We start from the raw sequence: 14,337 nt of genomic DNA on the forward strand, positions 1-14,337 counted from the left end.
CCTCAAAGGCAAATACCGTCCTTTTTACTCCTCACCTCACATTTGTCCGACAGCTTCAGTTACTTCACAGATTACAATTTTTCAAAACCTTTCCTTTCCACCATGTCCAAATTTAGTTAATTGGAATGTTTATAATAACCTGAAAGATTGTTAAATAAAACCCTCTTGGATCAGCTGGAAAATGTTTCATCCCAAAGCTGAAAACAGGACAGTTTTATTTCTGAACCCGTGAATAGTTGACTTTTTTATTTTTATTTTTAGAGATACGAGGTTCTCACAGGACAAACATATGATAATCTCATAGAATGTGCTGCATTAAAATGCAACATGCACATTACTGCAGCAGTAATATTAATCCAATAGCATCATATCTAATAGTAAAACCATGAGGGGAAACGTTTTGCTGCACAATGAATACTTTTGGTACAATTTGCTGATAGGACACTATATTTTATCTATCTATCTATCTACCTATCTATCTATCTATCTATCTATCTATCTATCTATCTATCTATCTATCTATCTATCTATCTATCTATCTATCTATCTATCTATCTATCTATCTATCTATCTATCCTTTTACTTCAGTGAGGTTTTGAAAGCAGGAATTGTGTTCGTAGTATTTTCAGTGTGGTTATTGTTTATAAAAAGTACATTTAATCTGAATACTTCTTCCGTCCCTACTTTAAGGTATTTCTGAGGTTTATTTAACTTCAATAAAGAAATGGGTCAAATGAAAGTTGCTACACTCATAACAGACTTAATCAGCGCATATTGTGAGGAAACAATTAATTAAATAGTGTGTCAAACCGCAAGATTGACCCATTATGTTTCTACAGAAGCAGATGTGTCTGAGCCTGTTGAAGTTGCACCAGACTCCTTTCTCATGAAGGTGTATTTGGCTCACTGCCAGACATCTTCAGGAATGTCATGCTCTTATTCCTGTAACCATGTGACGTTTCTCTCGATTGATTGCATTGAACAACACTTTTTTTTCTTTTTCTTGGGAAAAAGAGTTGAGAAGAAAACCTCAATAAGATGACGCAGCTCAGCGTTTGAAGATTCTTGTTATTGTGTTTAAGTGACAAAAAGTCATGGATGGACTCATGCTACACCAAAGCCCGCTTTCCGGAGGTAAAGTTTGAGATGACAAGTTCCCCCCCACCCCCAGGGTTACATTCATCAGCCGCTTGTATGTGTTTATAGTCAGGTCTAACGCACAAGGTATTTCTTCTCAAGAACATTTGTCACACCGGCAAATTGGTTACAAACTTTTAGTCACTGTGTTTTTCCAAATGAGCACTCCACATTATTGACACACATAGACCCTCTTGATAAATCAGCTGTCAAAAACTCTCAGCAAAAAAATTCCCACTCAGCTGCAGACAGCCCCATATTGCGCAACAAGTGAGTCACTTCCGAGAGCCGGCTATAAAGGAGGAAGACTCTCCTCTCCAGGTCTAGATTCAAACAGCTGAGGAGTGAAGGAACTGAGGAGAAGAAGAGTTCAGCAGATTTCAACAAACCTCCTTCTCTACTTTATTAACATTCAAGCTTCATCGGACGGCCTTCCAACAGCTCTTCTTCATCTTCAGAGTTAATCGTTGCAGTATTTTTGAAAGAAGAAAAGAAAAAATGATGAGCAGCAGAGTCCTCGCCGCCTCCATTGTGGTGCTCCTGGCCTTCCTGGCCGCCAGTGAAGGTAAGCTTCTTCCCTTATTCATTCCCTGAACGTGACGCCATTGTCTCGCACTTGCCTATTGCACTTGCTCATTGCACTTTGTGACCATGTGTGACTCCTTTGTCTGCTCGCAGGGATGAGTCTGAGAAGCCTGGGAGTGGAGCTGCACTGCAAATGCATCAAGACGGAGAGCAAAGACATCCGCTACTACATCGAGACGCTGGAGCTGACTGCCGTCAACTCCCACTGCGGAAAGCCCGAGATCATGTAAGAGCTCATCTCGAGGGCCTCCGCCACCCATCTAGATGGCGACCATGATCTGTTTTGAGTCGTTGACACCTGTTGGCATCGCACTTGTCCTCATGTTTTCTCTCTTGGTGTTTGCAGTGCCACTCTGAGAAACACCGGCGAAAAGGTCTGCCTGAACCCCAACGCTCACTGGGTGAAGAAAGTGATTAAGAGGATCATGTCCAAGTGAGTGCCGCTCAAACACACACAGTGAAAACGGACCACGCAGTGGTGATTTAGCGATGTCACCCATCACTTTTGACGCACACAATAATCCTCCTCCTCTCTTCCTTTTTCTGCAGCAAAAGACGCTGAACGGACCGGCAGAGATGTGCTTCATGAGTCTGAGTCGGCGCAAAGCACTGATGAAAAGTACCAAAAAGTATTTGTTGTCTTCCCACTGGCCTCATTTTTCAAAAAAGGCGACGGAATTCAACCACTGAGGTTATGTTTGTATCAAACACGTTATTTAATAAGTAGCCTCTGCTTGTTTGTGTGTCTTGTCTTTAACTTAAGAGTCCAACATATTTATTGTTGTATTTATGAAATGTTAATGTATTTTAGACTCAATATCAAACCTGTTGAAATAAAAGAGTTTATATCGAATTTCTTTGTTTGTTCTTTCTTTTAATAGACATGATTAGTCTTTCCTGCTGTTCGCCCCTTCAGAGGTTTTAGTCACGAGATGAGTTTTAACTTCAGCAACTGGTCACACTTTCTGTGACGCTTGTTACTGTAATGCAGTATTCATTATTGATTGTCATTGAAATGGTCATGTTTTCTTTCTTTCTATTAAATTAAATTAAATTAATTTTGTACAGACAAAAATTACAAATTTGCCTCAGAAGGCTTTACAATCTGCACACATCCTCTGTCCCGGGACCTCACATCGGATCAGGAAAAAACTCATCATATTTTGTAACTTTACTCAAAGCAAACAATGGCCATTTAGAGTAACTTATATAACATAGTAATGCATCATAGTGGTTGTGATAATCCATTGTTTAAATATTATAATGTTTTACTGCTATGGGGATTATAATGTAATTCACTGATTATCATTGCAAAAAAAAAGAAAAATGACATTGAGTGACCAGCAATAATGAAATATTGTGATACTTGACCTTATGTGTCATAATAAAATGCTTGATAATGTTTTATGATTATCGATGTAAAGCATTATTCATGAGTGCTTGGAACTATTATTATGCAGTGCTATAAGCAGATTAACCAATAACATGTACAGTTGCTACGAAACTGAAGGAAACCGGTACTCTAGACTTTAGCTGATGACTTTAAAATTGCAAATAAAGTTAGACTGTAAGAATTATTTAAACATACTATCTTCAACCACAAAAGTACTCAAAACCACCACACACACACACACACACACACACACACACACACACACACACACACACACACACACACACACACACACACACACACACAGCTGATGATAATGTAATGTTTGCACACCCTTTTCTCTCCACACGAGGAAGGGTTTAGAGTTTGTCCTGGAACAACTCCAAACACTTCCTTACGGGACAGCAGTCGGCAGCAGGTTGACCACGGCCCTGCAGGGCCCAACCCTACGTTTAGTCTTCCGTATTGATAAAGCTAATTACATGAGTCTGTCAGCAGACTTTAATTGGACCATACTTGTACTTCTTAAGTGCACCAATAAATCCAGTAAGCCAGTAAAGCCTGGGAATCTACCAGAAGTCACTTGCCTTAACCGGCCGATCCCTGCATGTTTGTTTGTCAATGGGATGATGCAAGCACAATGGGTTCTTTATACTTTGAAATGACAGTTGGATCATCCTTGAATCAACCAACAACTAAAAAGCACCTCCGACAGATTTGAACAAGAGTGGCTTAAATCAAAACAGCAGATTCATGTGTGAGATCATGGGTAAGTCTGGCGGTAGACACTGGATCCTTGTGCGATCCGTGTGTTTCAACACAACAAAAGCCAAAGTTTCACTGGTTGCAGCTTCCCCAATATATATATATATATATATATATATATATATATATATATATATATATATATATATATATATATATATATATATTCAATTCAATTCAATTCAGTTTATTTTCACAACAACATCACAAATACAAGTTTGCCTCAGAGGGCTTTACAATCTGTACACATGACATCCCTATCCCGGGACCTCACATCGAATCAGGAAAAACTCCCCCAATAAAGAGAGTAAAAACTGCATCTGTCCATCTCCCCGGATGGACAGAAGCAATAGATGTCATGTGGCCAGAATGAATAACGTAACAGAGTTACAGCACATTCAATGAATGTGACAGAAATTATTCATATAATGAGTAGTAGGCATTTTCCATGATCCAGATAGCCACGACCCATTAAGCAGAAGGAGGTAGAGAGGAGGGGCATCCCAGGGGGAGGACCGGGGTCCTCAGGCAGCCACGAATCCATGGAAAAAGAAAGTAGAGTTAGTAATATGCATTGAAGAGACAATCATTTATCCAGAAGGATAAATGGATGTATATATATATATATATATGTATATATATATATATATATATATATATATATATATATATATATATATATATATATATATATATATATATATATACATATATATATATATATATATAGTATTTGCTGTTCACTTTCTTCTTTGGTGGTACACTTAAGATGTTTGGGAGTTGGCTGTTGGCCAAATGTCAACTTGGGCTGTGAGACATTGTGATGATAGTTTACTGTAATATATTTTTTGGGGGGGTATTTTATAGATTTATAGCTTGATACAAATAATCTGCAGACTAATTGATAAATAAAGTAATTGATAGTTTCAGCTTGCTTTTCCTTCTTCTTTATAAAATAAAATAAATCCATAGTCCATAGGCCAAGCCGGAACAACCCGGATGACATCATCAGGGTTCTTCGTCCTCAGATGGCAAAGGTCTCTGCAGGGCCATGCCTGGATTACAGCTAGCAGCAGAACAAGAATAAAGTTGATAAAGCTCTGCATATTCTCTCCATCAACGTGCCTATATACTTAGATTACTATAAAAAACAACTTTACACTAACATGACGAGAACATATTCTCACGCAACAAATCAACAACCACAATTCTAAGAAAACATGTACACTGATTATTGATTACATGCAGCCGGTTACCTCTCTTTCAGCCATGAATTAACTACTTAATAAATGCTTCAATAATAATGCTACTTTTTTTACCCCCCTTCCTGATAAATGTAATTTAAATAAACATTTACGTTTTCTCTCCGTAATGCTATAGCTATAAAGGTACATATTAACACGATATAACACAACTATTATTAATAATACTTTCACCACCACCACCATCACCATCATCATCATCCCCTGTGTGCTATTGGCCCGCGTGAGGATGCAGGCAAAGGGGCGGGACTGAGCGCACAGCCGGTGGTAGGTGCGGTATAGTGCGACGTCTGACGGACACACACTCGCACACGCTTCGACGCGCACCACAGCTCCCGGAATGCACACAAAAATGCTGCGTCTACGAGCTGTGACAAGCCGCCGCATGTGAGGAAGCTGAAGACACCGGAAGCTCGCTCGTCCAGGTTTGAGGCACAAACGCGCGCGCAGGGCAGCCAGCGTCTTTTACCGCAGACATCCTCCCCACCACAGCCCAGCTCCCTCCCGCCGATGCGCTCCAGCCGTGCATGAATCCCTCCGTTCGGCTTGCAGGGTCCAGGCCACACAAAAAAACACACACACAAAAACACACACACGCACACACACACCGGGCGGCGTTGACGACCGAGTCCGGCGGACAGCCCTTCCGTTTGTGAGTGCACCCCATCCCGCGTCTCCGTCACCTCCTTCAGGATGGCGCTAACGATCTGCACGAGATTCACCGACGAATATCAGCTGTTCGAGGAGCTGGGGAAGTAAGGACGCGTATATATTTACAAATATATGTTCATGTGTTGTATCATCTGGAGGAAATGTCAGCCTGTTATGTAATAGGCCGCTTGCCTTATAGGGGACGCTGATTCCGGGCTCTCTCTGTGTGTGCCTGTGCCGTTTTTGGAGCCTGTGTGTGTGTGTGTGTGTGTGTGTGTGTGTGTGTGTGTGTGTGTGTGTGTGTGTGTGTGTGTGAGAGAGTGTGCATGCGCGCGCGCTGGGATGATGGTGTACACATGCAGTGATGCATCAGGGGAAGGGAGGGGACGATAAATACACTATCATGTATCATGAATGCTTGTGCAATGGCATTATAATCCCTCATGTGAAGAAGCCCTGTTTACGAAAGAACCGAGCCTGTCGTCATTTGCCTCCATCTCCATCTCCATCTCCATCCCGACCCTGTGCGGCTACGGATGTTGCATTTGGACCTGGGGGTGCCAGGAGCCCTCCATGTTGTACACTGAACCGGGGTGAAATGTATCGGGGGATATAAAACTGGTGAAATTGGGTAACAAACATCCCTCTCCCTTTCTCGCTACCTCCATCTCCCGAAATCCTCCTCCTCCTCCTCCTCCTCCTCTATATCCTCCTCCTCCTTGTCTTCCTCCTCCTCCCCGCGTGACAGAAATACACGCTCGGTAATGCGACAGCAGACCATGTCGCTGGCGATGACACATTCCCCCCATAGCCGAGCGCCGAGCTGCGGTCAATTATCAGACACAGACCGAGGGGATTCCTCACCCCTGAGAGAGGGAGAGGGAGAGGGGGAGAGGGAGAGGGGGAGAGGGAGAGGGAGACGGACAGAGCAGCGCATGCAGGCGTGAGTGTGTGTGTGTGTGTATGTGTGTGTGTGCGTGCGTTGTGTGATCATGACCCGCAGTCTGCCCACACAAGTCAGATATATCTGTAGCCAAAAGCAAGAGAACCACAAATGTACTCCCATCTCCCTCATCTCGTGCACCATCTGTGGTTAATAATGCAGGCGTGTATGACTTTTAGAGTAGCAGATACCTTTTAGCTCACCTGATCCCGCCCTCTCCTCAGAATCTGATTTCAGCCTCCTCTGTATAGTTTTTAATATTATATGGGAGATGGTTGGATTTTTTTCAGTGAAATGAAAGAACATCCTGGACATTTCCAGAACACAGTATGCATAACGGTGTGCTATGACGTGATGTTAAGGCATGCAACAAAAACCTTCCTGGTCAGAATAGATATCCGCACACTTGGATCCATGCAGATACACACTTTATTCTAGCTTTAGGTCTGAAGGAGCTTCGTATACCTGAAGGTCCGACGAAGCTCCTTCAGACAGAAAGCTAGAATAAAGTGTGTATCTGCATGGATCTTAATATATCTATTCTATCAGTTTGAGGTTTTTGATACTTCCGGCACCTTATTTAGGATAAAGCCAAGTGGTCTTTTTAAAAAATCCTTACATAATTGGACAATGAAGTCATGCACAGCGTTTTTCCCTAAATAAAACCCCCAAAAAACACAATCACAGGATCATGGCTCGGCTGCTAGCCCTGGAACCTGCTCCCAGCTGGCTGGCCTCGTCTTTACTTTCCAATGCGAAAGTGTGCAAATCCACTGTACACACACACACACACACACACACACATACACACACACACACACACACGCACACACGCGCATACACACGCTTCTACGGAGCACTGTGCCGACTCAGCTTGGCAGATGCACTTCTCAGTGCCATGTTAGCGCGACTATGCAGCGTATAGTCAAGTCAGATTCTTGCATAACATGTTATGCTATGATTTCCTTTTTACCAAATCCTCTATAAATTAGAGGTAAGCTTTAGTGGCAAGCTGCTCACTCCAGAGGACGTTAGATAACGTGTTTATGGCGCGTTGTGTACACGCAGCAGAGATTGCATATAGCCGCAAAGCCCCACTTGTTAACACTCATTTAACCATCTAATATAACACACTTAGTCCGCCGTTAGAAGTACAGTAAGCGAAAGAAGGGGTCATTTGAGGTGACGAATATCCTCGTGTCTTTCCGGTGTCCCTGTCTTTAAGTGCATCTAAGGCCCGCATGCGTGGCCCCGCAGGAGCCGAGGCGGAAGTCTCCGTGGATGGTTGAGCTTGGAGATGGAGGGATACAGCACTCTGCTTTTCTCCCCCCTCAAATATAGCTGACCTAGTTTTTTATAGTTTTTTTATCTTCATACATGTGCCTGGAACACCGGAAACCACGGATGGCTTAGGCAGCAGCAGCAGCAGCAGCAGCAGCAGCAGCAGGCGGCTGGTGGGCACGTTTTTTTCTGTCGGTGCCCGTGGTCTCGTGCAGCGATGAGGACAGTGCGTGCTGTAGAGCTACGGGGGCGAGGAGCTGCAGAGATAGCACATCCCACGCGTTTAGTGTAGTTCAACGGTACAGTGAGACTGTACAACTTCGTTCTGAGTACAGCCATGGTGGTTGATACTCACCTCTGTGACACCTGAGCGGCCAGAGCGGCCTTCCAGAGGGTGTTCAGCTCCTGAGAGTAGCTGCACATATTAATATTCTTATAATATCAATAGTCTTTTGTGTGGTGTTTTGTGATTTTATGTCTTTTTTTTAATTATTATTGCTTAGTTTTATACAGTGTCTCATGTATTTGTATGATATGGTTTTAACACATATGTTATTTCTTATTTTATTCTAATATGTATATGTATATATATATATATATATATATATATATATATATATATATATATATATTACTATTTTTTTCTTAACTTAATTTGGAACATTAAGTTCTCATCCCATCTTCTCTTCATTTCATCTTGTTTTTTGTCTGGTCAATAATTTGTAAAGTGCTCTGCTGCATTCAATTAGTTTGAAAGGTGCTATATATATACATATACATATATATATATATATATATATATATATATATATATATATATATATATATATATATATATATATATATATATGTATATATATATACATATATATATATATATATATATATATATATATATATATATATATATATATATTATTGATTGGTTGATTTCCCAAAGCAAAACGGTACACTTTGGTAATTTAGTTTTTTATCATCACATGTTACTTGGAGCTTTTTTCATTAACTACATCTGCGTGTGTGTGTGTTACTTTCTAGGGGCGCATTCTCTGTGGTGCGGAGGTGTGTGAAGATCTCAAATGGACAGGAATTTGCTGCCAAAATCATCAACACCAAGAAGCTCTCCGCCAGAGGTAAAAGGAACACACGCACCATGCACAGAAACACCCAACGTGCACGTATACGCAAACAACAGCCGCCAGAGCAGAGACAAACACGCCCCAAGTGCCACCCGGTTTTGCGTGGGTGAGCTCAGATCGTATAGCTGCACGGCCCCCGAACAACAGGCTCTGGGGCCCGTGAGAGGGGAAAGTCAGTGAGGTAAAGACAGACGGGCACACGGGCCAGAGAAACATCTGGATAGAACACAACAGAAAATGTTTCAAGTAAATGGCGTTTGCCCGCTTGCACTTTTGATTTGTTCTGTTGGTTTTGTTTGTTGAGCTATTCACATCTATCCTTTTTGGTTTTCTAAGTAAATGTTTGTCACATACAACCTTGAGTGCGTGCATGCGCATGTGCTCCGTATTGATTCAGGGGGCTCTGGCTGGTCTCGTCTTCCCAGGGGCAGCAGCTCTCTCTGCGAAGCCGACCCAGTTCTTTCACATCCGTCACTGTAATTGTAGCCGTTGGCCTGGTTGCTGCAGGCTTTGGACGCACGCACACACACACACACACACTTATATTCGCACGCACGCTGCACGCTGCACGCACGTGACCCAGGAACCGCCAACAGCGTGTTCGCGATTACTAACCAATGGAGCGTTGTGCTTTTTTGTGTATGTGTGCTGTGGGCCCCCCCTCGCCCTCAGCCAATGGTGGGCTTTGTCCCAGCTTGCTTGCCCTCGCGACGGCCAATGAGCTGCTGTCGCCACACGGCGATGCCGGGCCTCCTCGAACGTGAGACCCGGCCGTCTAATTTCATTTGTAATAGTTTACTGGAAGTGACCTTGACTGTTGCTGTGCACTCGCTGTGCCACCGCCTATAGTTTCATCGTGGCTACGCGTGATGTGTGTCTTACAGCGATGTGGTGTGTGGGTTTTATCACCAAGCCGCTCCCTCCCCCTCTTTGCTGTATTTTACCTTTTATTCCTTTCCAGCAGCTTCCTCCTCCCTCTGCATGTTCTCGGCTCCTTGGCATTTACTCTTCTTCCCTATTTAGCATTTTCCTCCCATTTTTTTTTCATCTGTTCTCTCTCTCGTTCTCGCTTCTTTTTGATTTACAAGACTCACCAGGTTCCTTTTCCCGCCTTACACCCCTCCTTCCTATACCTCACCACCTCTCCTCCTCTGTGGCTTTCATTCTTATCTCTTCTTTTCCTTGCTCCCTTCATGCCGCTCTCCTCTCTTTCCTTTCTCTCTCCTCCTGCCCGTGTTGACCCCTCCCGCTCGCTGAGCGCGGGGTCGGTTATACACACCTTGGCAGGCGGATCAGTGTCTCACCGCTTGCATGCTGGGACAGAGTTTCCAAAAATACTGCAAAGGGTTATCGCTCACCTCCCATGCATGAAGATCTGCGGGTGTGCACGAGTGCGTTTGGGTGCTTGTGTGTGTAAAGGTTTACGTGCGGGCATGCTGCCGTGTCAGATATGGTCTTACCCTCTTTTCTGCGATAAGCCCTAGAATTGCAACTCTGATTCCCTTCTCTCTGGCAGGATCATGACCCGCCTCAACCCAACTCCACTGCTGTGTGTTTTACAGAGCATGTGCATGTGTGTATCTCAAATTGAAAAGGGTTTAGGGCAGATCAATGCACTGTGTGTGCGTGTGTGTGTATGTGTGTTTGGTGTTCCTGGGTATGCGTACACACATGGGCCTATAGGACCAGCCACAGTCCTGCAATCTGCAATCCTGATTATGCAGCGTTTCATTAGGAGCAGCAGATGAGCCAGTGAATGAGGAAGCAGTGATGAGAAAGAGAGAGCGAAAGAGAGTGGGAAGAAAAGGATAGGAAGCAGAAGGGGGGGGGGGAGATAATCAGAGAAAGAAAGAGAGATGGGAAAGTCAACATTTAAGTGTGTGTGTGTGTGTGTGGGCACGTCGTATCCCTCACAGCAGTTGGATATTTGCCCTCTCCCTTCATGCATGCGTCAGTGTCCTGTCACTATGACTCTGTCTGCAATCTTTTGTCACTTTGTATTTGCTTCTGATGGGCCGTGTGTGTGTGTGTGTGTGTGTGTGTGTGCATGCAGCTATGTGTGTGTGTGTGTGTGTGCGTGTGTTTGTGTGTCTGTAATCCCTCAGATTGTACTTGTTAGTGTATCTGCACACTGGCTTCATTTCCCACTGTGTGACCCTGTCAGCTTGTCTTAAGAGTCGGGTAGGTTTTGAATCCACAGCAATAAAGATATTTAGAATTTTTTTTGTTTTGCGAAAAACAAAACCTGTGTAAACATTGCGTTGCATTTGGGAAGCGGACAGGGTGAAGAAATAGATGTCCATTTCCAAGGAGGGAGGAAACAAAAGATTTAGTAAATTCGCGTTGTAAAACACCGTTGATGATGACGCTCTTCATTACGTTGTTATCATTAAATTCTATTCAATTTCCTGGACGTGTACCGCGTTAATTAAAGTCCCGTCGTTCCAATCCACCGAGCCGTAACCGACCCGCCTTCGTATGGACAGTTCCTGTAGTGAAAGGGAAAGCGCTGTTGTTATTTTTTTCATGTGGAAATGTCATGGAAACAGAGATGATAGCTGTTGCTGAGGTGTGAGCCAGTCTGCCTCAGTGGTGTATATATATATACATATATATATATATATATATATATATATATATATATATATATATATATATATATATATGTATATATATAATATGCACGCTTTCTTTTTGTATATGGAGAGTTTTCCCTCATTAGACGAGATAAAGATTTTCCTTCCCTCCCTTATTGGTCTTTATTCCTGCGCTCCTCCGGCGTCACTGTGACTCTGTTTCGCCTCACTTTGAAGTGAAGGGAGGGAGGAGAGGGAGAGGATGTGATTGTGGGAGAGAGAGAGAGATAGAAAGAGGGAAAGATAAGGGGAGAGCGACACAGAGAGAGATAGGAGAGGAGGAAAGGAAGGAGGGATCAGTGGGGAGAAGAGGGGGAGGGGGGGACCACATGACTCACTGGGTGCTAAAAATAAATGTTGGTCATTCTCTCACTCTCGGTGTCTCTATCTCGCTCACACACACACACACACACACACACACACACACACACACACACGGTATTGAAAATATTCCATCCTTTGAAAGCAGCTTTTGGTTTCGCTCGATGCTCACCTTTATGGCGAACCAGAAAGCCCACTAAAAAGGCTCGGCCTGAAACATGCATCACATGGGTGTTTTTGGATGTTCTCGGGATTTGAAATGTTTTAGTGTTAAGACCGAAAGGGACAGGCAATTTGGAGAATCTGTCTTTCACGATTGTTGGACCGTTAATGGAAGACTTAAACCTGCGACAGCTCACATTTATTCACGTTTCCGTGTGACATCATTAAAGATTGACAAAACAGAAATCCTTTGCTACGTCTCACCTGGCCTTTCTCAGCAGAAAGAGTTTGCTCAGTTGCAGTTAGTTTCCAAGTGCAAACTCAATCCACTGATGAAGGCTATTGGATGTGTCTAAAAGCTCTGGAAGAAATCCAGTAAGCGAACCTTACGCTGACAGGACATCCCACCTCACAGGCCCAAAACAATCACGCGATTAAAGGTTGAACGTAGATACTCGGTTTCCTTTCTCACAGCCCCGATAACCACATATATAGCTGTTACCGGCGGTGGATTATTAAAGTAGAGACCCATCCCTCAGACGTCTACTCTATACTTTAAACATCAGAATGACACGGAGGGGCGTTTCCTTCCTCGACCAAACCGACTCCGATGGAAATAAACAGTGTTGAGTTGCAAAGAGCGCACGTCAACCAGACGGCAGCCTAAGTTCATTTGCAGCTCATTAGTTGCAGCTGCATATACATTTTAGAGGACAGTTTCAGCTGCCACAAAACCGGCTGTCGCCAGATAAAACGTCCCCCCCTCAAAGCGTCATTAATAATGTAAGCCATAATCAAAATTGCAGCGCTTGCGTTTCCTAAATGTCCGGATTCTGGAATATTAAAACGACTCGTCGCTCGGCCCGGAAAGAAGCTACAGAACGGTGCCGAACAAGAGTAATAGACTCTGTGGAGAAGCAAGGGCGTTCTTAATTACAGAGTACAGCCTCTCCTTCTGTCTATTCCTTTATCTTTCTCTCTCTCTGCCTCTGTCCTTTTCAACCTCTGTTTGATTTACCCCCCCCCAACAATCCCTCTCTGTCCTCCCTCCTCTTCCTCCTGCCTCACGCGTTCCCTGCCAGCGTATTGCTTTAGTCTCAAGTGTTCCCAAACAAGAAGGAGGGAAGTTATAACATATTAATAGACAAGGGTCCGCAGATAATAATGACATCATGATTATTTATTCCCCGCAGAACCAAATCGAGACTGGCGTATGCGTGCTTAAGGAAGGCACGAAAGTGACACCCACGGTAAAAACACTTAATACCGAACATGCCAGGCATTTCCTATTTCCTTTAAAAAAAAAAGTTTTATTAAAACAGATGGAAATGGATATAGCGCTGCCGCCACAAAGTTGCAGACACATTTCCCCATTCCCAGAACTGTAAATATCACATTTCGTTGTCAGTACCGCTCCACAGGTCCCGCTTTGCCTTTTGATGCTGGCAGAGATAGCAAATGTTTTTTCTTCTTCTCCCCTTCATTTCTGACAAGCAGTAGGCGTTGAATGTGGTTGCAAAACATCTGGCTTTCGTCGGAAAGGTTCGTGCATTGGGAAGGCATTGGGGATAAATGCAGCCGGAAGTTCTCTCCGGTAGATTGTAGAAAACGTGGAACGTTCCTTGAAGTATTAAAAGCAACAAAGGTGTGTGGGCTTGTGGGTTTGCATTGTTTCAAAGATTGCATAGGTAACCTTGCCGTGCATCCTTTGCTGGTTGCCATGCCAGCTCTTGTGGTAACCATGGAGCTACCCAGTTAATGATCTGTCCTCTTTTCTTTTTTATTAAGCAAAGGAACATTTACAAACAAGCTTTTATTACTGCCGTTTCAATAGCAGAAATTATATTCCCATGAAGGCTCCTTTGTAATGTGATTGAGTAGATAATTTTTGCTTCAGCAGCGCTACTTCTTACGCGACCGATGTGCAGCTATTATCGTAGTAACAGCATCCTCTGGGCTCCATGGCTGCGTTTGAATTTGCAGCTTTTTTCTCTGTGATTGTAAATGTGAGTTGTGTCTCTCCTCGTAAAGGATTCATCCAGACCGCCACGCTCAGATTAAA

The 14,337-nt window shown here is 43.4% G+C and overlaps 2 protein-coding genes across 15 annotated transcripts in view; both read left to right on the forward strand.

Annotated features, from left to right (window-relative positions):
• Window positions 1–1,549: 1,549 nt before the first annotated feature.
• Window positions 1,550–2,575, forward strand: cxcl8a (chemokine (C-X-C motif) ligand 8a). The gene is made up of 4 exons (XM_079219430.1): window positions 1,550–1,702; window positions 1,816–1,948; window positions 2,069–2,155; window positions 2,272–2,575. Exons 1-4 carry the CDS (start codon window positions 1,636–1,638, stop codon window positions 2,282–2,284), a joined length of 300 nt encoding a protein of 99 aa, XP_079075556.1. The 5' UTR covers window positions 1,550–1,635; the 3' UTR covers window positions 2,285–2,575.
• A 3,260-nt stretch (window positions 2,576–5,835) lies between these two features.
• The window catches only part of camk2d2 (calcium/calmodulin-dependent protein kinase (CaM kinase) II delta 2), a gene marked incomplete at both ends in the record, with an annotated part of 31,421 nt that continues 22,919 nt past the window's right edge, over window positions 5,836–14,337 (forward strand). For all 14 annotated transcript variants that reach the window (XM_079219509.1, XM_079219501.1, XM_079219507.1 and 11 more), the window contains 2 exons: window positions 5,836–5,897; window positions 9,056–9,150. In XM_079219509.1, the coding sequence (XP_079075635.1) occupies window positions 5,836–5,897; window positions 9,056–9,150 (157 nt within the window). The remainder of the gene's footprint in view (window positions 5,898–9,055; window positions 9,151–14,337) is intronic.

This window comes from Taurulus bubalis, assembly GCF_910589615.1.
Source record: "Taurulus bubalis genome assembly, chromosome: 6".
Classification (NCBI taxonomy): Eukaryota; Metazoa; Chordata; class Actinopteri; order Perciformes; family Cottidae; genus Taurulus; species Taurulus bubalis.